This window comes from Erpetoichthys calabaricus, chromosome 8, assembly GCF_900747795.2.
Source record: "Erpetoichthys calabaricus chromosome 8, fErpCal1.3, whole genome shotgun sequence".
NCBI classification, from domain to species: domain Eukaryota; kingdom Metazoa; phylum Chordata; class Cladistia; order Polypteriformes; family Polypteridae; genus Erpetoichthys; species Erpetoichthys calabaricus.
The window spans coordinates 102,409,927-102,429,769 of record NC_041401.2 but is presented as its reverse complement, the minus strand read 5'-3'; the positions used below and the strand labels follow the sequence as shown (position 1 = coordinate 102,429,769).

The window sequence follows — 19,843 nt, the reverse complement described above, 5'->3', positions numbered from 1 at the left end:
AGATGAAACACCTGCCCTTTGCAGTCTTTATTCTTTCTCAGTCTTCATTGTCACAAAAACACTTTTGGTAATACAGGTAGAATTCTAGCAAGGCACTCCAGCGTCCAGTATCACAGTCAGAATGAGCACAAGGGTTGTGGTATTACACATGACATCACTTCAGGTCTGCACATTTAATGTCAAGTGGTTTTGAGTGCTTCTAGGGTCTTAACAAAGCCTTGATCACTGACTCGCATTCCCTTTTTGTACCTTGATGTCCTCACTGATATCACTTCTTATCTGTTATTTTTCACGTGTGTCCACCCGTCAAACACCTTCCTTCCTGTTTGTTGTGTCTGTTTTGCTCTGCTCTTCACAACTTCCTGCCTGTATTTTCTACCTGCCCTTCATACACCCTTTCTCTTATTACAACCAGTATACTACCTTGCTTCCATTTTCCCCTCTGACTTTCCAGTTTAACCAGTGGGAAGCTGGCTCTCTGATGGAGGTCCTTTCAGTACCGTCAGACGCACAGCTGTCAGTGTCATTTTTGTGATTTGCAGCTAGTAATCAGAGTCCAGTTGCATAGTCACAAAAGTGATCATTGGCAGCTGTGGCTGCTGCATGGAGCATCACTGGAACTTCCTCCTGGTTGACGACGCGCTCTTACTCATGGTCTCCTTGAATTCTATTTCCCTGTGCACTTTCCTCCTCAGACCCCTTTAGGTTCAGAAGCGTTATGTTGTACTGAGGTTTCTGCTAGATCAGAGTATCTTGTGAAAACGAAAAGTTCTTAACTCACAGTGGCCTAAGTAATCTAGTTAAGAGAAGTGCGAATGATGCTGTCCTAACACAGACTTCAAGCTTATGCAAGAAACAGTATCAAAATGTTGGAATTTGTGGTATTAATGTCATCCTGTTATGTGCTGTGCTGAAACACCAGTCATATTGTTAACTTGTGGAACGCAGGTTTTGAGATGTCATGATCTGTAACTCACAAAACAATACCTGTGTCTTTTTATTTGATGGTGTAAGATGATCATCAGAGCTAATCTCTTATATTTAGATTGAAAAGACTTCCAGGTCCACGGCAGCAGCTCGTGTGAATGGCTGCCACACTGAGCCTTTGCAGAGACAGGCTGGTATTTTTCTGGTGAAAATGCAGTCTGTTTTAGGATTTGATAGTGTGATGTCCTCATGCTGGTTTTCTGTGGCAGTGAAAAGGTATATAAAGGGGATTCTTCAAAAATTTGAAAAACGCAAACACAGTAATTTGTGTGTATGCATTAATTCCTTGGGCATTTGAGTTCAAAATAGCCAGTTGGCTTTGAGAAAAAGTCAGCTCTGGAAAACTCCACGTCAGGCACGTTTTTTTTTTTTAACTAGTTAAATGTCTCTTTTATGTTAGTATTAGTGTCAGTAGGTGGAGATGGAGACAGTAGCAACTTCATAACTTAAATATAATAACTGCTTACACGTACATGTAGCATTATCGAATAGTTTTATTGAGCTCATTTAGGCTCCTTCATGTGGAAGTAACTGGCTTCTGTTTCTCTGTTTCAGGAAAGTAAATAAATGCTACAGGGGCCGATCCTGTCCGATAATCGTACACTGCAGGTAAAGTGGCTCCTGTCTCTTGTCTCTTGTATGCGAAAAAAAGCTCAAGACAGTGTGAGATTCTGCCCCATCCCTGCCATTCATGCCTATCTTTAGAAGAATGACCTCTTTTTATCTGCAATTGAAGGGTTACCTGAAAAGACTTGAACCAGCGTACAACTCGTAGGGAATGCAAAGCTCCCTTGTATAGAAATAAACATGGATTCTTGTTAATTGCTTCCTTCGTCAGAAGTGATGGCTCCCTCATGTCTTCTTGACACTGTGAGTTAAGCCAGCAAGGCCGCTTTCTGCAGCACTGTGGTGGTAGCCTTTACCTTTCACAATCCAGCCATTTTCATCTGGATGTCTGCTGTATGATTCCGATGAGTCAAAAGCTGCAGTTCTTTCGGGTGGTCCTGCAGGTCATTTCTTTGGCTCCAACATTCTTCCTTCTGGTTTATTGAATTAAAATATAGCTTTTTATGTATGTCCAAAAACGGAGGGTTTACAGACATTACTGTTGGCTAGAGGAACTGTAATTAGCTACTTAGACCTTTGGTACAGATAAGCACAGGGATGTGCTCATGAGAGAAGACAGAGAAGTATTATTTTATTTTAAATCTGAAGATTTCTGCTGTTTTCCATGGCACTGTAATCAAATGTTTAAGTTGAAGTGATTGTGTCACCCCCACTGGAGTTTCACTCTCGCACAATTCAAAATATGATGATGATGATGATGATGAGGATGCAGTGGTGAGCTGAGTTTCTGTTAACTGGAAAGCTGACTGGTTTGTTTCTTATTCTTCAGTGATGGAGCTGGGCGTACTGGAACCTACATTCTGATTGATATGGTACTCAATCGCATGGCAAAGGGTGAGCTGTTATTTTTAGTGGCATTTGCCCAAGTCACCATTTTGTGCTGTCTGTCTGTGTGGTGCAGATTGCCGGGCAGTGTGACCACATGCAGCAGGACTCCCTCAGCAAACTGAACAAGTGCTCAAAATGAGTCTTTTCTAAACACCTTCTACTCAGATGGTGTTTGTGCTCTTAAGAAAACCTGTCAGTAGAAAGTAAAAAATGAGCAAGTAGAGCTTCATCAGCAAGGCTGCTGCTTCAATTTCAGAGTCTGTGCTGGTTAGCTGGGAGAATTCTAAGGCTTATGATCTCTTGTTGTGCTCTTTTTGCAGGAGTTAAGGAGATCGACATTGCTGCAACCCTGGAGCACATTCGTGATCAGAGGCCTGGCATGGTGCGCACTAAGGTGCGAGCTCCCTTTTCGTCAACACGAGCCATAATTCCTCTTGCATTTTTATGACACGATTGTGAAGCACTGTTTTTCTCCCTTCTGTAGGACCAGTTTGAGTTTGCGCTCACAGCTGTCGCAGAGGAGGTGAATGCCATTTTGAAAGCCTTGCCACAGTGAAGCCAATATGGAGTGGAGGGGGACCCATGCTGTACAGTCCCATACATCCATCCCAAAGCATATCTATCTTGATTTCTTTTCTCCAGCCGCCTGAACTCTAATGGAGGAGTTTGGAGGAAAATGTTCTGTAAAATGAAAACATCCCACTGCATTTTTTTTTTTTGTTTTAGATTTCACAAAATAAGAATCCAAATAAGGCTTGTGGTTGTTTTAGGTTGATTGATGGAGTACACCATGAAATCCACTGCTAAGCTTGGTAGGTTGATTGATTGACACAATGAAACACCTTAACCCCTGCCAGTGCCGTTTACTACTTACGATGAAGGAGCCTGCTGTGTGCTGAAATTACTCCAAAATATTTAACATTTACAGTACGATATGCAATTCTAGACACTACAGGTCGTTCTTTGCTCAGTGCCTTGCAGGGTGTCAGGAAGTTTCTGTTGTTGGGGTTTTTTAAATTTGTTTGGCTTCATTTTCGATAAACAACACCCGGAGCCTTTGGGCACGTTGTGTTTCCAGCTCTTGTGACATTATACTTGCTTATTTTTCCATTTAATAAAATATAACTGGATTTTTTTTTTAAGCACATAAAAACAAGTGGAGTGCTCAGAAAACAGCTCAATGTGTACAGCGAGGGGTGGATAACCTCTTTAAAATGTCCAGCTGGCATTTCTGTGGCACAGTGGGTTAAATTTACCAGCAGGCACTTTAATGCTTAAGAGGCTAAGAACTGAAGTTTGGTCATTTATTGTAATCTTATACTGTCTGAGGAGTCGGGCAAACCGTTAGTTACGTTTGCGCTCTAACATTAAGGTGATTGGGCATAGCTTTGAAAGCAGTGCTTTATAGTTTGTGTAGTTGAAATTTTTGGGTGCTTCAAACGTATTGGTCTGCCTTGAAAGTTCCTTTAGACTGTGTGACAAAACTTCATTTTTCGCTGACCCCGGAATTCAGCATGTTACCCAGTAAAGTCCCTGATGTGTTGAAGCACACGTGTGTCACAAATGAGCTTGGTGGTGTGGACGGCAGCCTTGAGCCATGGGCTTTGAGAGTAAGGCACTGGTGACATCTTCTCTACCAGCTCAGGTTAGCCCTTTAAGCCTGATGCGGGTGGACAGTGCTGCTCACGGTAGTGGCAGGTAGTCAAGAAGCCTTTAACTGCAGGCCGCAGCTCTGCCGGTCCTAAAAGCGGCTTGCTTTTTCTTTGCCAAGCAACAGTTTTGACGGCCCCTGAACTCTGGACATACCATAACCCTTACAATTCCACTCCTTCACATTACAGGACAGCCTCTCCTTAAGGGTGCAGCACTCCTCTAGTGGACAGAAGGCTGACATTTTCATTTCTTTAGCTGCTGCCTCTTTCAAGCCGATTTCTGTACAGAAGTCCCTTTCTCAGCATGTTAAATCTAAAACACTGTGGGTGCCAACACTGAGCTGCAGTCTTTGCCCTCCCAACTGGCCCAAGACTGGATTGCTGACTGTGGTGCCAGTCGAGTATGTAGAGGTAGTCAGCAGCGGCACAGATAATAGAAAACTGAACTGGAGCCATCCAAATGGCTGCCCATCACTTCCCACTTTGTTCAATCTCAGCTTAACCTTAAAGGCTGCTTCCTTGGTCCCAGGGTCATTATTAGTGCTGTGCTCTTCTAATTATTGTGGAGGTTATTAGTGTAGTATTGCTTGCTGTATTCCAGTAGCAAACAAATGGAAAAATACTTCTATAAAAAAATATATATATATATATTTATTTTGTATCTTGATGTGAATAAAGTTTATTTGTGAAGTTGTGCAACTGCAGAAATGACTTTCTGTTCTTGTTTCTTGCTGGCGCAAAACAGGTTCTTTGACGAGACCGACACTGATGAAATGTTAGAGCCCCCGAAATGAGGTGTGTGGCCAAATGAGGTCCGCGGCCTGCAGGCCCTTCTGTCCCTGTGAGACGCTTCAATCCCAGCCTGGCATATCTGTCTGCACTTACTGCTCTCTGGAGTACACGTTTCACTCTACTAAGCACAGCTCATTTGTAACTTCATGGATGCCCAACGTGGTTTCTGTCTAGACTGTTCCACAGACTGTTTTCAGGTATTTCTGTTTTTCAAGCTGGAATTAATAACGACACCTGGTACTGTAAATGTCCACACACTTTGTGCTTAAACTTGAGAATATGCAGCATAATATGACAAGTGCCACAGATGAGGTGGGGCTGACAACTGTGAACCTTAAAAGCTGTCAGCCTATTATGTTAAGACAAATTAACAATTTAGTATTGAGGTGGCCAAGCTGGTTCGGGAGTACCACAAAAACCCTGCTTCAGCCCCCTGAAATTAGGAAGTATTGAGATCACCATGACACTTATTAAGATCTGTTAGTGGAGCCTGACAGTTATTACACATGCTGTGCTGTTGGAGACATCATATGAAGCAGTAAATTTTATTTTGGCCCAGTTTGCGGAAGGCAAAAGAGATTTCAGGATAGCAACTGTGTTAATAGAAACAAGTGAATCAAACTTCTTGGGTTGAGCATTTGTACGAGTGCAAGGTAGACCTGACTCATCGGACAAACACACACATACTGTATATGAACTTGTCATTAGTAGTGCTAGCTGCTCTCCCCCAAAGTCAGTTGTAATCAACATGTCGGAGCAGGAGGTACACAGTAGTGTTTATTCCATCTCAGATTTATTTGAGACTTAAAAATCAGTTTTGGGATGAGTGTCTCAGTCTCGAGTGTATGATTGGTGGAAGTCATTCAGTGAGGGACTATCATCTCCTCGGTCCACTTAAGCATTAAAAATGAGGAGGTTATTGACGCTGTGCAGGAATAGGTCAACATGCAGTCGAAAGACTTTTACTCTTCGGGGATCAAGAAGCTTCCTGAGCGCTCGAACAAGTGTATTGCAGTGGCTTGAGACTAAATAGAAAATCTAGGCAATACGGCATAAACACCAATAATTTAATTAAAATTTCTACTTTAGATGAACAATGTATTAAAACTATAAAAAGACTATAGATTAAACAAAAAAATACACACAGAGCGGCGCTAATAAAAATAACTTAATTCCTGTTCCAAATATCAATAACGCACATAGTATTCATCTCTGCCCCTCCGAAACATTAAATATGGCACTATTAAATGTTACAGCTTTAACAAACAAGACGTTTTTTATTAACGATCTTATTAGTGATAGAAAAATTGATTTTATTGCGCTAAGTGAAACGTGGCTTAGCTCAGATGGCGCAGATGTTTTAATCGAATCTGCGCCTCCGGATTACAGTTTTACTTGTGCGGATCGCCAAGGAAAAAGAGGCCAAAAAGGTCCAAAAGGGTAAACTGGTGTTTTCCTAATACTTAAATTGTTTTGACCCTCCGGCTAAGCAGATTTGGGTGGAACTGACGACTCTAAGTGGGGAATTTGAAATACAAAAACTTAAGTTCCACACAACAAACGTGAATTTGGTTTAAGTCGCCTGATGAGGAGCGTCCACGCCTGCACATACTTGTCGTATGCCAAAGGGACTGAAAATGATCAAATGTCTCCAATTGAAAGGAACTGTATATAGAAGTATGGACTTTCTTCTATTCAGCTGAAATTACCAGCAAACAAGCAAAGCAAGAATAAGTAATATGAGCCAGATGGCATCCTCTGGCACCTTGCCATTCTCCGCAGCTTGCCTGTTTGACATGCCGCTCCGACATGCTTGTTAAATGTGTTGTAATGAGAATGCTTTCCAGTTTATTATGGTAGAACTGCACAAGTCGGGAGTTGGGGTGCAGTGCAAAGCAATGACATTTCCCATATAGCTGTAGCCAATGAATAAGTGTGCCTGGACCATACTGTGGGTCACTGCGAGTCTATTCACTGCCCCCCGTACACTTGATGCTGAACATTCTTCTTTCCAGAGTGGTCTTTTTGTGTTATCATTGAAAGGGCACATGAAGTTTGGCCTGCAGCCCTCCTAAAACAAGACATGGACTTGATGTCAGGGGCAGTGGTGGAGTGGCTAAGGAACTGGACATTTTAACCACAAAGATACTGGTTACGTTTTAACATGTCACTTACACTGCCTTTGCTCCAACTGTAAAAACTATATGCGCCTGAAACTTTAAAACACCCTGGAATAACATCCCTATTGAAAGGCATTATATAAAACACATTTGTACTAGGCCAGACACTTGGTGTTCAACTCTTTTTGTTAGAATTCTATGGCAGCAGACCTTGACCCTAATTCTCTGAAGCCGTCAGAGTTAAGTCTGTTGTTACTGACAGAACATAACCAAATGTAATAGTGACAAATGAGAAGATTGCTTTTTTATTTTATTTTATTCACAGTCTGAACACTAAATTAAAAATATACACCCATTTCCTAAAAAAACAGATTTAACTACAGATATATATTAAATATCCTATAAACTGTTCATCTACTTTAACTAGAAATATTTTTGGACGTGTGCAGCATTTAATGTTTATTCCTAACTGCTTCTAAACCAAGAAGCTTTTTCAGACTCCGATGGCTCCCACCGCTTTTCCAGCCACAGGCCCAGGTTTGTTTTTCTTAAACACGGCTCAAATGAAGTTGCTGTCTCCATATTTCTCAGTGTCAAAGTATTTGGTTTGATCTGAAGTAGAAAGCTTGGAACCCTGTGTATGAGTTGATCCTCTGGAAGTTGCTTCATACCTCAGATTATTTGTCCTGCACCATTGACCGGGCCTATTCATGTTCACCCTGAAAATGTTCAAAATTAAAATCGAAGAGCTGGGACAAATAGGCTTACTCAGCTACTTGATACCTCTGGAAAGAATTAGCTTAGGAGAATGTGAAGCTGCTTTTTATCTTCAACACACATGTATGTGACAGGCCATAACAATGTGATGACTCTCCAAACCAAAATCAAAAACACCAGTTCAGCGAGGATTTCCGGGGAAAACGCTGCACGTCGATCGATCAGCTCACACCTGTGAAGGGTAGAAATAAATAAAGTCCTGGTTACACATACATCAACTGGGTTGTGGTGTCTGTCTGGCTGCCTACTTCCATCTTAGAGCAGCCCTTTCACTGAAGCATCCAAATATGGAGCACACTTGTACTTTGGGGACTCTTGACTGCCTACAGGCTTTCTTTCCTTCTTTAACTGCATCACAAAGGCAGGAAAGTCAGCACACCAAATTTCATAACGTAGCCCTTGTGAGCTGAAGTGTATGTCTTTGTTTTCTTCTATGACATACATTCCTTTATCAGTGGGACTGTTGGATTCATCCATCCACTTTCTGAACCCTCTTAGTCTGCTGTGGGGTTGCAGGAGGCTGAAGCCTATCCCAGCAGCATCAGGAGAATGATCATCACAGACTCTAGATAGGATGCCATTTGACAGCGGAACACACACTTATTCAGTTGACCACACCAGCCCAGTTAACCATACACGCACACTTTTGTGGATGAAAACTCACAATGGAGAGGGAAGGAGAAAATGTAAAGCTGACATAAAGTAATCCCTGATGTGCACCTCACCTATAAAACTGACAGCCTAGCCAGGGAGCCGCTCCGATATTTGCAAAAAATAAATAAATAAAAGGAGTCGTATTTTGGTCTTTAAGAAGTAATGTGACAACAAACAGAACTTGTCAATCTGCTAAAAGGGAAGTTAAGCACTTGAAGAGTATTAATGTCAAAATCTTGTCCCCCCCACCCCCCTATAGTAAGAGACCACCTGAACTTTGACATGCAGGGAAGGGACCTGAAGAGGTTAACAGCTCAAGTTCAGCTACGTGAAGGACAAACTGAAAATGTGTGCTGCCTGGTTTAACCCAAGGTGGGATCAGGCCTGGGAACACAACAGCCTCGTCCTATGACCTCCAAGAAGCCGTGACGAGACAGCAGATAGCGGCCAGCACAGGCTCGACAATGCCAGGTCTAGGAAAGCCAACCATGCACTCAGATGAGTACATCTGATAAACTGTAATAAAATGTAAACCGCACAACACTTAGGCAGGCGTCATCATTTTTGTTTTTTTGTGGTAATATGAATTACTTCCGAACACTTTGCAGTCACTTCAATTTGTTTTTGTCTGGCACTTCCTGACTCACTGGTACAAGAAAACCCCATCCATAAATTACATCCCGTTCAAGTTGTCTTGATGTCTAGTGATGCAAGATGTTGAGATTTTAGGGTCCATTTTTGGACCATAATTTGTGTAGACAGTTACACTCTTATGATAAAGAGCAAACCAATAGGTAGTTCACCCCCTAATGGAATTCCGCGATCAAATTTATTTCTTTTCACAAAACTTCAAAAAAAAAAGCAATAGATAATATAGGGATGTGGAGTGTCGCTTTATGTTATTTCAAGGTTGCTGATCGTCCTTTTGATATTTAATTCTTTACCTCTAAGGGCCACTCCCAGAAGGTTAAAAATTACTATTTCAAGGGCAAAGGTTATGAATATAATGTTATTTTTAATCCTTTTCTAGGGATCTAGCCCTCTATGGACTTCTATCAGCGGGTATCAAATGACAAATTTGTATTACAATAAAAAATATTGAGACTTCAAATATTTAAATCGAAGCACATATTTTAATATTTCAAATATCTGGTGTTGTTTATCCTGTACTACCTCATAAAGTAAATCATTGTAAGGCGGCTTACACTAATTCAGACTTTGTTTCTTGGGGTGAGACGTTTGCTGTAGAGGCCGACAGTAGACTAGGTGTGAGTATTGAGTAAGTTTTGTTTTTGGTGGGTGACTCTTCAGAACAGATGTTTTAAATAAGCCTCAGTGTTTCACAATGCGTGGTGCGGGTGAGATTACATTCTTAGATGAGGCTAACTTTCGTTAAAACTCTACAAATGAAAATAAATCATAACAGGATCCAGGTCCTGTTATGTCCTCCAGGTCTACGCTCACAAATAACATACTGCCATTATCCACATATCACTGTAAAGTGTGTACTGTGGAGTGAGTTGTGTGTGGCACCGGAGGGACCCCATTCATGACGCCACCCTGCTCTTTTTCAATTTTGTAAAAACTTTATTGTAGCCTTGTTTTACAACAGTATACAACCCAAGCAACGGTAAAAAAAAAGGGCACAGCAACCAGTAACTCCAGACAAAATTGGCAATGAAGAAGATTTGTCAAATAAGCAGTAATATCTACCAGGATTTCAGCCCTGATGTTTTTTTTGGTTTAGCAAATATGTCTGTGGGCCAGCAAAGCAGAAAAAAAAATCAAGTAAGCATGGCACAGATCTAAAAACCAAAGACTCTGCCATCTAGTGAGCTGGCAGAGCCAAATCTGGTTAGAATATTGGCAACTTCTATTAAACTTGCAAGGCACCATCTTTGATTTATGAGCAAAGGCTCATATTCAGAGAAGTTCCTTCCCACCTCCCACGGTGCTGCCACTTACAGCTTTTCTATACTACGCATTTTGGCAACTGATTTGGTGACGAGTACTGTAACTGTTAGTAATCAAAGGTTTACATCCACTTTTGACATAGTAATGGAAGCCCTTCTTATTCCAATGTCCTTTCCAAGATAACACATTTTTAGATTACTGTGCAGCACCACCTAGTGCCTTAAAGCCATGTTAAATGTATTAAGTATTGAATTAAAAAGAACGCTATTCAGATTTTGTAGCAAGGCACGGTCTGTATCCTACTTAGACCCATAAATTAAAAAAATAAAATGGAGCTTGTGCTTAGTAACCTCCCATCTATTACCCAACCCACTTAATTAAACAGAGGGTTTCGGCAGAGTGCGGCAACATTGAGGTGCAAGGCAAGAATGAACCCCGAACGAGACACCAGTTCATTAAAGGCCATACTCGCTTCAATAGTGTTTGTGATGCAGGAAGAACAAGAGAAGAAATCTACCAGAATGAGGAAGGAGTGCTGACCAGCGTGCCTTCCGGAGCTAATTTAGTGCTCGATTTATAATTCTAACATGATTATCTTTTTAAAAATAATTACAAAATCCCTTAGTTGGTGACTCCTCTGCTCCTCTAAAACGACAGGAATGCCTTTCATTTCTGAAATTTCATCAACTCTCACTCTCACTGCTTTTTGGTTCCATTATTAGTTACAAATTGTACAGTAAACTGTTTAATAATCACAGCCACGTCTGGCAGTTCAGGTCGAGCTCATTGAAAAGCTTACTGTAAATCTGCTGGGACTCGCTCAAATGGCACATACCACAGAACAGCGCATATAAATTACTGAATGGCGCAACCTTTGTCTTTTGGTAAAAATTGAAAAATGAGAGGTAGGCTTAGTGGCTACTTCAGTAAACAATTTCTTTAACTAACACTGATTTGCTCTTCATCCACAATGATAGTACTAGGGTGTTGTACCGTGTTAGCCATTATGAATGTAGAGAAAAGTCAAGCAAAATGACACCTTTTATTGGCTAACTAAAAAGATTACAATATGCAAGCTTTTGAGACAACTCAGGCCCCTTCATTACATCTTGCCTGAAGAAGGGGCCTGAGTTGCCTCGAAAGCTTGCATATTGTAATCTTTTTAGTTAGCCAATAAAAGATGTCATTTTGCTTGGCTTTTCTCCACAATGATATAAATTTTCTTTTTACTGTTTAAAATAGAATATTGCTGCTGTGTATCTACTGTATATGAAGACTAAAGAGACTACTTTGTAGCTACTGCTGGAACTGGTCATGAACTTTAAGGGGCAACAAATTACAGGCTACAACATAAATAACAATCCAACAAATATAACAATACTCATGTGACACAAAATTGATCTTTTTAGAAAATGCAAAAAGAAAAAAAAAAGCCTACCAAAACAGTTCAATTGCTATGTATTTTCCTAAATGTTTCTCTTCAAATATGTATTTTTCTGACAGTCTTGCAGACAGATGCTGCCATGCCTAACTGAACGCTCCCCTTAATGTTCTGAAACTTAAAAGCTGCTTTTTTGCACCAAACACCTCCACATGATGTTTCAACAAGTTATGGGCTCCTTTCTAGTGTCCCCAAGTTTTTTATTACCTACAGATCTGGCACTAATGATTCCACTAAAAGCACTTTTGAGCACTTGCCGCTGCATTTGTTCGATTCAAGATAGATATCAACACATGGTTATATTGGATTTCAGTTGCTCACAAATTAATTTAAACAGTCAATTCAAAAAAATTGCATATGAGCCCAAAATCCGAAGCGAGTTACATTCAACTGCAGTCATATGTAGCCTTAGTAGCCAAGAGCACCAGATGAATTCTCACAACCAGTACAGACGTTACAAATCATTGTGACCTTTCTCTAGGATTACGACCGCTGAGCGATACAAGGCCACAATGACAGGCAAGACGCATAAGGCACATACTTGTAGGCACAGTTCTAATTGAGTTCTACCAGCTACTATAAAAGGCCAATATACTAAATATCACACCTTTGGTTTCCTACCACAACCACTAGTCCATCTATTTCATCCAAGGCATATGCACTTTACAGAGGTACAGTAACAAAGCTCAAGTAATGAGTAGGATTCTGTTCTGTATGAATTCTGGCTGATCACTTTTGTGATGGTAAAAGCTGTAGGTGCTCCAATATACAGAGCAGGAAAAAGACAACTAAGGACAAAGAATAATTTGGGTAGAAATACATGGCAACAAGGGGAGCAACCAGAGGTGTATGTAGTATTGCACAAAATGATGCAGTTACTTGCTGCAGGGTGCATATCATGTTCATCATTTTTTACCTTTATATATTTGTACAGTAGTAGTAGAAGTAGAGTATTGACGTGTACAGAGTACTATAATACTTGCATTGTGGTTGCAATCCAGGCTGTTCCACTGAAAGGAGACAATGGCCTTTAGTCCTTCAATTGTGAAGGTTTGTCACGAATATTCCATTTCTACCCAGAATTACAGTAAGTGTGAGTTAGCTGCTCATAGTTGTCTAGGGAGTCCGTGAGGGACACATAAACTACTCAGTTTTGTTTTATAATTCATTGCCTTAACCACTAGACACTGCCGGCCTATACCTCTAACCCTCAAAGCTGTCAAACTACACATAGTTACCTGCTAACTAAAAACATGCACCATCAGAACAAGCAGATGGAATTTGGCTTTGTTGTTATTATTGTGTTAAGAACTGGTCTGAATTAGAAAAAGCAAAGTTTATAAAGGAACATGAAGGAGTTTGTTAGAAATGTTAAACGTTTTGAAAGCCTGTGCTATTTAGACCTGCACTTTTTATACTCTTCATCATCCTCTTTGACTAATTAGTCTTTTTGATAAACTGCTCCCATAATAATCATCCATCCATCCATTATCCAACCCGCTATATCCTAACTACAGGGTCACGGGGGTCTGCTGGAGCCAATCCCAGCCAACACTGGGCACAAGGCAGGAAACAAACCCCAGGCAGGGTGCCAGCCCACTGCAGGGCACACACACACACACCAAGGACAATTTCGGATCGCCAGTTCACCTAACCTGCTTGTCTTTGGACTGTGGGAGGAAACTGGAGCACCCTGAAGAAACCCACGCAGACACTGGGAAAACATGCAAACTCCACACAGGGAGGACCCGGGAAACGAACCCGGGTCTCCTTACTGCGAGGCAGCAGCGCTACTACTGCCCCACCGTGCCTCCCCCCCATAATAATCACCTTCCATATATTTTGGTGGAGTATCTGACAGGCAAAATTAACATTTGAAACTTGACAAAGGCGGCCAAGAGGCAAATAGTGCAAAGCAAAACCAGTTCTACTGCCATGACAGCCTGCAAACACCAAAGCATTCACTCTTAGTTGGCTAAAGGAACTAAAGGAACCAGACATGCAGTAAACAAAGGACCAAAATGACCGGGTATCAAAATGGTATTCTGACAACAAGATAAAAAACAGGCACCACAATATCATGGTTGGTATTTGACCTAATCATTAGCCCTTTTTAAAACTACAAATTAGCAAGTAAATGACTTTAACTGAAGTAAAACTGTAGGCCATAAGCACAACACAACAACCTCTCAATTCTGGAGGCTTTGCAGATGGGCCCCCTACATACTCTACTCAATGGATGAGTGGTCAGTTGCTGCAGAAGCAGAATGACTGGGATTGTGTGTTAAAGTAAGCTACGGGTCTTGTATCCAAGAAGATAAAGATACAAGATGCTGGTTTTTGGCTTACTTCCTTGAGTTCCTCCTCACATTAGTCAGTTTTAACCTTCTCCCTAGCTTACTGAACAACATTTTTTCTTTGTCTTTACAGGCTTTCCCTCATCTATAGGGTCTGTGGAACTAGGTGTGTTCTCTTTGTCCTTTACCTTTTCTTCTCTTGCCTTTAGAGTCTCTCCCTTGTCTGTCAGGTGTGTGGTTCTTGGAGTGCTCTCTTTGTCCTTTAACTGTTCCTCATTTGTCTCCTGCAAATTTTTACAGGGTGTCTGATTTGCCTTGCCCCCATTCTTTAAAACATCCCTAGAAATAAGAGGACTAGTTTTGCCCCCACCCATTTTTGTTTTCCCATGTCTGGCCCCTGCTCTGTGTGCACCTGCTCCATGTTGGCCTGCTGCCTCCATTTCAGAGAGGCTGTAAGCCAAGGCCAGCTGCAGATCTTCATCTTCTTCATCTATATCGACATAAGGTGAGCTGCTGAAGGAGTGCTGCACAGGCTGTTCGGACCCAGCTGAGTGCCTGATGCCTCTCTTCTCTAGTTCCAGCGCAAGTAAGGCCTGGTCTTCAACCCCTGCAGTGGAAAGCAGACACACTATTATGTAGTTTATTAAACAAAACAAAATATCATCAATTATGTTTACTGAACCCAATTTCAGAGGTACAACAATAAGGGCATTTGCAGTGCAGCAGTTTAGGAAATACAGTGGAACCTCTAGATACGAGTTTAATTCGTTCCAGCACTGAGCTTGTATAGCGAATTTCTCGTATCTAGAACAAACGTCCCCATTGAAAATAATGGAAATCCAGTTAATCCGTTCCGCATCCCAAATATATTAACATAAAAATCAATTTTCCTAACAAATAACACTGATAAATTATATATACTGTAGTCTACCTTTAATAAATAACACTGTTAAATAATATAACTGATTATTAAAAGAATCAAAACAGGTGTCCAAAGTGCAGTAGAGCATTCAATAAATCTTTAATCCTTAAAACAGTTGTGAAGTGGAGGTTTAAAGTACATAAGAATAACAATCCTTTAACACGAGGTTAAAACGTCAACAGGAAGCAGTCTTCAAAAAACAGATGACAATCCCCGGTGCTTCTTCTCTGTTAGCGTCTCACCTGCTTCTCCCATGCGGGCTCTGCAACAGGCGAGACACTTAATGCAGCTGACCTTCTCTACACCGTCCTGCTTCAGCTGTTTGGCTCGCCTGTTCAGCTACACGCGAGCCTGTACTCGCTCTCTCGCACCGACTTCCTACTGCTGCGGATTCCTGCCTCCTCCTGCAATCTCCGTTCTCTCTCCTCTCTTTTCTTTTACTTCTTCTCCCCCTTAACCGGCTCGTGCTTCTCTATATATGCGGGGAAGACATGGCAGCTGCTAGGGTTACCACTTTTAATACAAAAAAATAAGGGACGCATACGTATTGATTCAAAACGGGACGCGCAATTTCATTCTCAAATACTGGACGATTACGTATTTTAAAGGACGGGTGGCAACCCTGCCCAGCCCATCAGCCACAGGACAAATCATGGATGTGGGCAGTTTCCCACCTGTGCACTTAGGTGAGAAACGCAGACACCGCAGATCGCCCTGCGGCTCGCTACAGCTACCACGCCCCCTCGCTAAACCGCGAGCTATACCCACAGCCTGGCTCGCGGCTCGTTACGTGAGCCAATGCTCGTATTTAGATCTGAATTTTTCGCTCATACTTTCCTTGTATTTTGAATTTCTCGTATACAGAGGTGATCGTATCTCGAGGTTCCACTGTATCAAGGAAGAGCAGGAGCATGACATGCAGGCGGATGAAATAATTCCAAATTTAGGAACACAATGCCTACTGTAGTTGGCCATGGTGTTTCTAGTGTTAAGAGCACACTGTTAAATTTCTTCCCATAACAATCTGTCACTAAGTGTGCCTTTACCATATTGGATCAAGCTCTGGTAATGCTACTCTGCGAAAACAAGATGGCACTGTTCTTACCATCAAATTTTCCTGTTGAACCACATGGTGAAATCTTGATGGGTGATATGAAAAGATTTACATTGACCTGGAACTGAGCTACTGCATTCTCACATCATCATCATCCTCCTCCAGACTGTCACGTGACAGATATGAAGAATGTCACTACCTAAAATTAAAGAAAAAAGAGCCTGCTCTTCCATTTTTTTATTTAGTTCCTCTGTGTTATAAAAATAGTCCAACCTTTCATCGATAGCTCATGACAAACATGGAATGGCTCAGTGCCTGCTTAACTACCATAGTCATCTGAGGATTGACCAATGGCCAGTGGCACATGCAAATGAAAGCCATGACAAAGTGCATGACTGAGGCCACATAGTACCCTCCCATTAACACTAGAATTACCAAAGCCTACGAAATAACTCGGAAAACCGGCCCACCTTAAATCCCTTTGCACCTCTCAGTCAGCCTCTTTTGTCTTCTAAATGTGTCGATAAGCCCAAGCAGCAAGCAGCCTGCTATACCATCCCCCCAATGCCTCAGAACGGGCAAGAAGTTCTCACAGTTCCTGCCTTGATTGATTGTCTAGGAGTGAGCTACCCAGAATTTTAAGGGGAAATAATTTGATGTGTGTTTTGTGTCTACAACAATCTATGTAAACAGTTAGTTAAAACAGAAGTGTTTTTCATGTTTTAGTAATAAATAACAAAATGTAGACATGAACTGTATAATGTGTGCACAAAAGGTACAATTACGATACAACAGCTTCTGTGATGCTGTGGTTAGAACTGCCGACTTATAATCCGAAGGTAATGAGTTCGAAACCATCTTCTAGGCAAATTTACCATTTAGAGTAGTGAGCTATTCTTATTGTTAATATTATACAATAAAAACATACATTTGATTTGTGTCTGTAACAGCCGGTGTAAATTTATAGTATTTGTCAAAATTAGCGTTTTTTTTCTTCTCACTTTTACCCTCTCAGTAACAATCACAGTACAACACCAGTGTCCCCCCCATCCCCAGATCTGACGTGGTTACTTTTTATCTGAAACTGGGAATAACTGTAGATGTGAGTGGTGTTTTGAGACAATGGAACTGGACATTCTCTGATCTGGAGGGATAAAACGCTGGTGAATCTGCCTTTTTCGTATCTCACCGTCACTTGAATTTTTTTTTATTCAGTTTTACTGATTCTCCTGCTCACGCTGAATTAGTATGCGCCTTATGGTCCATGATTTCAAAGCTGCACTTACAAAAAAACATAGACATAGGTATATATGATATTTGGAATAACTCATTTTATGACCTGTATAGTACATTTCGGAAAACACTGTGGCACCCCAACCTCCCCCCCCAAATGATGTTGCAATCTCCATGTTGCTGTATGGTGCTGTTTCTTTTGTACTCCAGGCCATGTGGAGGGAAGAATAGTACAGAGAGGTCAGTTCAGTGCTATATGCAATCATCAAATTCAAATGTTAACAGTTCACACACACCCAAGGACCGTCATTCCTACATTTACAACATGTGTACCTGTTGCAATGCGCACACTTCTCTCTATGCTTTGGTTCCTATTACATTGAAATGGTACCTGACCCTGACTCAGTTTACTTTCCTGGTGAAAGCGGCGGTCTTGGAACAGAGAAACACCTTACTTTTTTCAAAAGAGGTCCAGGGATGTTTTATGACCACAGATTGTCAGGACCTTGGCTTCAAGTCTCATCCGAAGGACTTCGCCAATTTTATAGCAGTGTTCTGTAACTGCTCTGGGGTACAGGGTTCACACATACACCACAAGGCAAGAGTCCCCAGATTGGTTCACCAGCATGTTTTCCTGCATCAACGGAACCTTTCTTAAATGGTCTCCCATCCAAATACTGGCCAGGCCCAAACATGCTTAGCTTGGGGTGAATTACTTGTTCTGAAGTGAAGGTGGTAGGCTCAGCTTCCAGTGTGGACAGGGGATCTTGCATTCTTCAAACTAAAACTGGACAAGTTTGAACTTTTCACATTCTGACCATGAATCTTCCAGTTTAACCGCTGACCATACTTATTCTGTTAAATTGTGTTGTAGGTACAAGTCCAGATTTCTAAAATCACACACTTCTTCCTGCCAGGATTTACATGGATCTTGATACTCCAAAAAGGTTACAGGTATGATGGAAACTGAGTGAAAATTAATGTAAAAAGCAGAGATTATTTGTAGCACTCAGACTATGAAGCAGGTCGAGAAATTCTAGGTAGTAGTGGGGTAATTTGGCGGTGGCACATGGGTACCATATATACTCCAGTATAAGCCGACCCGAATATAAGCTGAGGTACCTAATTTCACCTACAAAAACTGGAAAAACTTATTGACTCGAGTATAAGCCTAGGGTGGGAAATGCAGCAGCTACTGGTAAGTTTCAATATTCAAAATAAATACCAATAAAATTACCATACATTGATGCATCAGTAGGTTACATGTTTTTGAGTATTTATTTCAAAGAAAAACAGTAAACTAGCTCTGTAAGTGGAGAAGATGGTCAACAAAAACAATATGGTATCTCTCTCACTCACGTGCGTGTGTGTCTCTCTCTCTCTCTCGCTGCACAGGGAATGCACAGGGAGAGACTGAACACGTGTGGAAATCATCGGCGCGCACAAACCGAAAGGGAAACTGGCTTGTTTGTATACCGAGTGTGTGGTCGTGAACAGATGCAAAATTTGGCGAATGTTTTGGTCGTAACCCGATTTGTACGTGTTCAGAGACGTTCGTGAACCGAGGTTCCAATGTACTGTACACTCCAGCTTTCTGTCAGGTTGGCGGGGGCAGTGGGACCTGACTCGAATATAAGCCGAGGGTGACATTTTTCAGCACATTTTGGGTGCTGAAAAACTCGGCTTATATTCGAGTATATACGGTAAGTATTCTATATTACGAGATAAGTGTCAAATGTGCATTAATTATAAGCCATATTGTTTCTAACCTGCTTTCTCCGAGTTATAAATATTGCAAACACTGTTATTTTCTTAATATGTACAATATACAAAAATTGGTTGGCACATATTCAAAATTTATTGCTGAATAGTTTTGCTCTCATGCTGTATCAGCATGTGCTCGTAACCTCTCCCTCTCTCTGGTCCAAGGTTCTATTCATTTAAAACAGCGGGGAAAAGAAAGTGCTAAAACTATCAAGTAAAACCCAGAAACTCCGGTCAGGTTTTAAAATAAATGAAAGTCATGAATACCTTACCCAAGTTCCTCACTCCTCCGTAATACAGCCCCAAGAATCTACAGTGATCCCCCACTATATTGCAGTTCAGCTATCGTGCCCCCGCTATATCGCAGATTTTTCTGTGGAACATATCTAATTTTATAAGTATATTGTACACTACGGTAGACAAAGAGTTTCGCGTTATAGTACCCAGATGATTTCTTACAAGGCCCGTTACTGGCTGAAAGAGGAGACTCAACCAATCAGAGCGGTATTTTCATTCTCTTGGGCTCTGATTGGCTGCTGTTAACGTGGTGTAATCTCACAAGAACAGTGAGCGTGGGTCTCAGTTCTCTGCGTATCGTGTACTGTACCTTGCTTGTGGTCCGACTGCTGTGAGCAAGCTTTTTGTTAACTTTTTGTTTTGTTTTAAGCCCTACGATGGCTCCCAAGGGTCCTGCATCTTCTAAGCCTTTTGGTAGCAATGAGCCTAAGCAGCAGAGGAAAGACCTTGACCATTCAGGAGAAGGTAAAACTCCTGGATATGC

The 19,843-nt window shown here is 41.4% G+C and overlaps 2 protein-coding genes across 3 annotated transcripts in view; one reads left to right on the top strand and one right to left on the bottom strand.

Annotated features, from left to right (window-relative positions):
- The window catches only part of ptprna (protein tyrosine phosphatase receptor type Na), a 125,146-nt gene extending 120,353 nt beyond the window's left edge, over positions 1–4,793 (top strand). Inside the window, exons 20-23 of the mRNA XM_051931067.1 lie at positions 1,543–1,596; positions 2,384–2,448; positions 2,763–2,836; positions 2,927–4,793. Coding sequence (XP_051787027.1) covers positions 1,543–1,596; positions 2,384–2,448; positions 2,763–2,836; positions 2,927–2,998 — 265 coding nt within the window. The 3' untranslated portion in view covers positions 2,999–4,793. The remainder of the gene's footprint in view (positions 1–1,542; positions 1,597–2,383; positions 2,449–2,762; positions 2,837–2,926) is intronic.
- A 2,514-nt stretch (positions 4,794–7,307) lies between these two features.
- dnajb2 (DnaJ heat shock protein family (Hsp40) member B2) overlaps positions 7,308–19,843 on the bottom strand; it is a 54,517-nt gene continuing 41,981 nt past the window's right edge. The window contains exons 9-10 of one of the 2 annotated variants that reach the window (XM_051931077.1): positions 14,502–14,696; positions 7,308–7,955 (exon numbers count right to left, since the gene is read on the bottom strand). In XM_051931077.1, the coding sequence (XP_051787037.1) occupies positions 7,945–7,955; positions 14,502–14,696 (206 nt within the window). In that variant the 3' untranslated portion in view covers positions 7,308–7,944. Of the gene's footprint in view, positions 7,956–14,141; positions 14,697–19,843 lie in introns of those variants that run through there. The other variant, XM_028807206.2, reaches the window with a different exon arrangement.